At 36.4% G+C, this 7,078-nt stretch overlaps 1 protein-coding gene across 1 annotated transcript in view; it reads right to left on the reverse strand.

Moving 5' to 3' along the window:
* Nucleotides 1-935: 935 nt before the first annotated feature.
* The window catches only part of LOC107698131 (TOX high mobility group box family member 4-A-like), an 11,373-nt gene continuing 5,230 nt past the window's right edge, over nucleotides 936-7,078 (reverse strand). The window contains exons 3-6 of the mRNA XM_016499064.1: nucleotides 5,891-6,148; nucleotides 4,947-5,255; nucleotides 2,024-2,104; nucleotides 936-1,580 (exon numbers count right to left, since the gene is read on the reverse strand). Of these exons, the coding sequence (XP_016354550.1) occupies nucleotides 936-1,580; nucleotides 2,024-2,104; nucleotides 4,947-5,255; nucleotides 5,891-6,148 (1,293 nt within the window). The remainder of the gene's footprint in view (nucleotides 1,581-2,023; nucleotides 2,105-4,946; nucleotides 5,256-5,890; nucleotides 6,149-7,078) is intronic.

Consider the following 7,078-nt stretch of genomic DNA (forward strand, 5'->3'; position numbering starts at 1 on the left):
CACACACACACACACACTGAAACGGTCTGTGCAAAAGCACTCTCGCAGTCTCAGGAGTTTAATGCCATTTCATACAAGTCTATTTTTGTAAAATAAAACCTCATCCTTTTTAGTAAAGGTTTCACTTTTATTATTTTTATTTTAAAATTATTTTAAACATTATTTTAAAATTACAATTTGATTGCTTTTAAATTACTGATTAATTATAATTTATTTAATTTTCCAAAACTTAAAATAGTTTTATTTGATCCTTTTTCGAAGTATGTACTTTAAATGTTTAGAATTTCATTTCTTGAAGTGTTTTATTTTGATTGTTTTTATCTTTTACAATTATTTTTTTTTTATTTTACACTGATTTAATTATTTTTATAAAGTGTTTATTTTGATCATTTTCATTTACAAAATTACTTAAATTTGACATTTGTACAATTTAATTATTTTAAGAAAGTGTCTATTTTGATTGTTATTTTTTTACGATATATTTCTTTTAACTGTACATTTCAATTACATTTAGAAAGTGTTTTTAAATTAATTTGTAAAGTTATATTTAAATTTTACATTTTTTGTGATTTACTATTAAAGTGTTTATTTTCTTAATTTTTCTTTTTACGTTATATATTAAAGATTAATTTTACATTTTTGTGATTTATTTTTTAAAAAGTGAATACTTTGATATTATCCCACATTTAAATCATATTTTATATTATGATTGAATTATTTTTAGAAAGTGTTTTTCGATATTTTTCCCAAAATTAAAAGCGTATGTTTTAGATTTTTATTATTTAATTATTTTAAAAGGTGTTTTTGCTATTTTTCCATTTTTAAATCATATATTTTATATTTTTTTAAGATGTAATTATATTTAGAAAGTTTATTTTGATAGTTTTATATTTAAATTATATATTTTAATATCACATTTTTATTATTAGTTTGCATCAACTCATCAACAAAACAACAGGAAATAAAAAATAAAATTTTTTGTTCAGAACAGTATTTTCACACACAGAGTTCGGACTCACCCCTTCTTCAGCCACCTCCTCGGTTGCCGACGGCGACAGGTCTGTTACTATGGCAGCGGGCGGCGGCACCTCCACCACAGACGAGGCCGCGGTCGTCACGATGATCGGCGCGCTCATGTCAGTCTGTGAGGGCGCCGGGACGATCTTGATCTGCAGGGGTGGCGGCGGCGCCATGGCAACCACCTGTCGCGGTTTGGCCTGCAGAGGGGGCGGAGCCGGGGAATGTACCATCTGCTGCAGGCGCGGGGGTGGAGGCGTGTTCTGCATCTGCTGCAGCGGCGGAGGTTGCCGCGGCGACTGCAGCTGATGCTTGGAGATGAGGATCTTGTTGACGGGGGGCGGGGCCGGGGGTTTGTGCGCACCTGTGCGCGAGCGCGTCGTCACCTGCGGCAGGTCCAGGATGATGTTGGAGGTGCAGATGTTGGTGATGGTGTTGTTGTCGGGCGCGTGCAGCGGGATGCGGGACGAGCGCGGCGGGGTGACGGTCAATGCGGGTTCGGGAGGCGGGGCCACGGCGGCGGCAGGAGACGCAGGAGCGTCTAACACTTCAATAGTCGGCTGCTGCAGAAAAACATGACATTAACAAGGTTTCTGTTAGTCATATTTTCTGAATAAAGACAGATGAGCGATTAATTTACATGAAGTACAGAGTGAACATGACAGGAATAAGACAGCATCAAACTGGATATCTCAGCGCTGTCAAAATAAAAGTCTTCAGACGCAATGGCCAAACAAGAAAAGGCAGAAATATCGGCCGATATTCGGGATTGTAAAGACAAGGTAGCGATAAATTCACATGAAATACAGAGTGAATATGACAGGAATAAGACACAGCATCAAACTGGATATAGCAGAGCTGGCCTTCTCAGCGCTGTCAAAATAAAAGTCTTCAAACAAGACAAGGCAGAAATATCGGCCGATATTCAGGATTGTAAACAGCCCTTGTAAATAATTCCCACATATCAAGCAATATAATGGAGCGCTACTGTCTGTCTGAAGGTCACCTGTGACAGCTGATTGGCTTTGTAAGCTGCCAGGGTCTTCAGATACTCCTTCTTGGCAGCTTCCGTCTTCCTCTTGTAGACCTGAGAAGGAAAAACACGAACGTTTCGATCAGTCAAATGCAATTCTTAGTCAAAATTTAATGTCTCAAATAAACGTAATAAGACAAATCCAATAATGTTAAAAAGCATAAAAGAAAGTATTTTAATTTGTTTGCTTTTATTTTACAATTATTTAAACTTGACATTATTATTTGATTTTTTTTTTCAATAATATATTTATTATGATTATATATTTATTTTAATTTTAAATTTTTGTGATTTTTAGAAAGTGTTTATTTTGATAGCTTTCAGTTTTTACATTATATATTTATTTTGCATTTAAAAGAATAAAAGAAAGAAAAGATACCGTTCAGTTAATTTAGGTATTATTGCATCATATCTAATCATTTATTTATTATTCGTTTATTTTTATTGCCATACGAGCGTTTTCATAGCAAGATCAATGTATTTTAAAAGAAATAAATAGTAATAGTAGTAATGAAAAACAACAAATGACAACAAAAATAAGTTTTCATTTTAATATTTGATTAAAAACTATTTCAATTCAATTAATTTTATGCCAATTGTTTAAGTAGATTTATTTCATATTTAATGATTATTTTTAACATTTACTTGAACACTTAGGCTAAGATAACAATACATTTTCTTTATAAAGAGCTTTTCTGACATTCAAAGCGCTGATATTTCATGCTATTTACTCCATTTCTATGTTTGCTCGGTTGTTTTTATTCGTTCTTTTGCTTCTCACTTAAAACACACACAATTTCTCATCTTCAATTGCTTTAAGATAACAAATTGGGAGAAAAGAACAGGAACAAGAAAATATATTTTATAATATTATTTCATAATAATTTTTGACTGTTAGGGATGTGCAAATATGAGGCTTGTGCTGCATCTTTCAGAATCGATTTAAAACCCTGCAATTTTTAATTGAAGTTGCCAACAAAACGCCGAATTTATAACTCAAATTATTTAAGAACTGAATTAAATTAAAAAGTCAACCATGTCTGAATGACAATAATGTTTTTTGACACATGAGGGAATAAATAAGGGAATAATTAATCAAAAATAATTGCATTATTATCGGGTTTTTTTTTTTTACAAATCATTATTTTTATTTAATTTACAATATTTTATATTATATCTAACTTAATTTAGTATATTTTAATTACACATATTTATATACAGGGTTTCTGCAGACTTGAACAAGTTAAATTTAAGACTTTTTAAGACCTTTTTAATACCACCTTATATAAAATTTAAGACCTAAACCTGTAATGGAAATACACATTTTATTACATACATATATGTAATATTTAATGTGTATAAATTAAAAAGAAAACAATATCAATGCTGTAATAAATGGTATTTATTACTATGATATACAGTGAACTTTTCATGTCAGCAGACAATATTCCATACAAAATATCCCGCAAAATAACTGCATGAGATTTTTGGTGGAGTAAACAAACTTTTGCTGAAGCAATATTTTCATCAGTGTTCTATCAGCTTTTACATACTTAAATCTGCATATTTACCTTTACAAAGGCCCATTTTTAACCTTTTTAGATGTATGCATCATCTTACATGTCAAATTATTACAATTTATCAATAAATTCAATAAACACTATAGGGCTGCTACCAGTCAGATTAAATAATTTACACTGCAAATAAAATAATTACAACTGCAATAAATAATGTTATGAGATTAAGGTTTTAAATGCATTTATGAGTATACAAATAAGAAATGTTGAGGGGAAAAATGCATACTTTTCAACAAACTTCTCAACTAAACTACCAGTAAGTGACGGTAAGTCACTGAATGAGTGAGCATTGAGTCATTCATTCAACTGATTGAACGTGTTATCATGCATATCTTAAGGACTTTCGTGGACAGCTGACTCCTAAAGTTTCTGATATTCTTCATATTCTGTGTGGTGGTCAGATAAGTTTAAATAGATTTTTACCTTTTATGGGCATTTTACCTTTATTAAGACATTTTAAGACTTTTTAAGGACCCGCGGACACCCTGCATATAATAAATATTTAATGACTGAAAATAAAGAACTGTGTTTAACCCCTGTAAAACCTTTTGGACATTTTTGTCTTTTTCAGTTTTGTTTTTGTGATAATTTTGCCTGTGTTATTGCCAACTGCATAAATTTTGGCACAGGTGTGTATTTTTATTGGAATTTTACTATTTCACTTCCATTTCCTTTAGGACCTTAAGGACAAAAATGTCCCCATTGAGACCCATTAAAACTGCTATTATTAATCGCAGTGCCATTTAACTGTAAAATTTGTTAATAGGCTTTCATTCTGTTGGCAAGGCTTTAAAATGTAATTTTTTACTAATATTTGAGAGAGAAAAAGAGAGAAGTTTTGCTGGCATCTAATGGGGAAAATTTGGTACTGCGCCCAAACAAAATCTTACTGAAAGCTCATTTTTTGAGATATCAACTTCAAATTTGGAACACAACTTGTTTAGATTTGTGGCTTTGATTTTCTAACAGGTATAGAGTTCAACGTTTCATAAAATATATATTTTATATAAAATATCGTTCATAAATCATTTTCATAAACTTAAACCTCTATAACTTTTTTTTGGTTTCACTTTTTAAAGTTTTTTTACGTCAACAATAATCTGCCATGGGTCTTCTTTTAAAACGAGACCAAACTTCACTCTGTGCTCCCAAAGCTTCAAATTTTTATGACAGTTTTTTTTGACATGGACATTTTTGTCTACAATGGACCTGTGTGTAATTTTTTTTTAATTGGCGCACAAGGGTTGATAACATGAATTGTTGGTATTAATCCAAGTAAACCTGTCTCAGTGATTGTGTCTCTAGTGGAGTGCCTGCACCTGTTTCTGCTCCTCTCCCAGACTGTCCCACATGGAGGCCACGATCTTGGACACCTCTCCGAAGGTGGCGCTGGGGTTCTGGCCCTTGATGGCGGCTTGCGTGTCCCTGAAGAAGAGCGCGTAAGCCGACACGGGTTTCTGCGGCTCGTTCGGGTCTTTCTTCTTCTTGCCCTTTTTCCCGCCGACTGCCTTCCGTGCGGGAGCAGCAGAGGATGCTGGGACGGCCGGCTGCTCCGACAGAGACGGCGAGAGGGAGATGACACCAGACAACACGCACAGAGACACCGGAGAGTCCACCAGAACGCTCTTCTGAGCCGGACAGAGACACCACACGCGGGAGAGAAGAACAGAGATCAGTTCAGACCCACAGACAGCAGCTTAACAATGAAATCACTCAGAATACAGGTGTTTTATGATCCCATTTTCTGGTATTAGTTCAGTCTCACTGAAGCATTTCTGAAGACGAGTAGACCTAAATATAAAGCATTGCAATAATCCAGTCTTGTGGAAATGAAAGCATGTATAACAGTTTCCAGATCCTTGGTTGAAAGGATAGGTTTCAATTTAGATAACTTCCTCAACTGAAAAAAAGATGCTTTCACAACACTGTTTACTTGATGATCAAAGCATATATATTAGAGCCCGACCGATATGGGTTTTTTGGGGACCGATACTGATATTAGGGAGTAAAAAAAAGACAGATATCGATATATCGGACGATATTCTTTGTGTATATATTATAGTACAGTACCAGTCAAAATTTTGGACACTTTCCCATTCATGTGTCCAAACTTTTGACTGGTACTGTATATAGAATACAGTATATAGCATTTTTTGCAATGATCACTCAAATGTGGTGAACCGCCAATGACATTTTACAACAGACAGAAACCAAATAATAATAATTTTTAAAATAAATAAATAGTAACAAACACAAAACGCACCCGTCTGAAGTCGTCCATGTCGTCGTCGTGCAGCGAATCAGACAGCGAATCAGTGGACAGCGGCTGGTCAGGTGACTGTGGGCGGGGCAGGATGGTGCCGCCGCCCAGACTGAGGCCCAGCTGCGCGCTGAGCTCTGATTGGTCGATGGTGGTCAGCTGGGTGTGGCCCAGCAGGCCGTGGTTGATGTCACTCAGCGGGACGTCGATGGTCATTGGAGAAGAGCTGCTGAACTGAGAGCCAATAGGATGAGCGAGATCCTGCAGCGAGGAAAACACTTCCATTACACTGAGAAAGTCATTTCAGCAGAGTAATTAACTACCTTTAAAATCATCACTGTCCTGATAGAGGCTCAAAAAAGTGTGTGTGTGTGTTTATTTATTTTCCCTTTAAATGTTGAGATGTATTCAGTAGATTACAGTTTATTTTATTCCTAATGATAAATTCATATAAAAAAAGTGTGTTTCTGTGTGTGAATGAGTGTGCGTGCGAGTGAGTGTGTGCGTGCGAGTGTGTATGTGTGTGTCTGTGAGTGTGTGCATGTGAGTGAGTGAGTGTGAGTGTGTGTGAGTAAGTGTGAGAGTGTGAGTGAGTGAGTGAGTGTGTGTGTGTCTGAGTGTGTGAGAGAGTGTGTGTGTGAGTGTGTTTGTGCATGCGAGTGAGTGTGTGTGTGTGAGTGAGTGTGTGCGTGCGAGTGAGTGTGTGTGTGTGTGCGAGTGAGTGAGTGTGTGAGTGAGTGAGTGTGTGTGTGTGTCTGTGTGTGTCTGAGTGTGTATCTGAGTGTGTGTGAGAGAGTGTGTGTGTGTGTGTGTGAGTGTGTGTGTGCGAGTGCGAGTGTGCGAGTGCGAGTGTGTGTGTGTGTGTGTGTGTGTGAGTGTGAGGTGTGAGTGAGTGAGTGTTCGAGTGAGTGCGTGTGTGTGAGTGAGTGTGAGTGTGAGTGAGTGAGTGTGCGTGTGCGAGTGAGTGTGTGCGTGTGTGTGGGTGAGTGTGAGAGTGAGTGTGTGCGAGTGAGTGTGAGAGTGAGTGTGTGTGTGTGAGAGTGAGAGTGTGTGTGTGTGAGAGTGAGAGTGAGAGTGTGAGTGAGTGAGTGTGTGAGAGTGTGAGTGAGAGTGTGAGTGAGTGAGAGAGTGTGAGAGTGTGTGTGTGAGAGAGAGAGAGTGTGTGTGTGTGTGTGTGTGAGAGTGTGTGTG

The sequence above is a fragment of the Sinocyclocheilus anshuiensis genome, unplaced genomic scaffold, assembly GCF_001515605.1.
Source record: "Sinocyclocheilus anshuiensis isolate Anshui unplaced genomic scaffold, SAMN03320099.WGS_v1.1 scaffold2010, whole genome shotgun sequence".
Lineage (NCBI taxonomy): Eukaryota > Metazoa > Chordata > Actinopteri > Cypriniformes > Cyprinidae > Sinocyclocheilus > Sinocyclocheilus anshuiensis.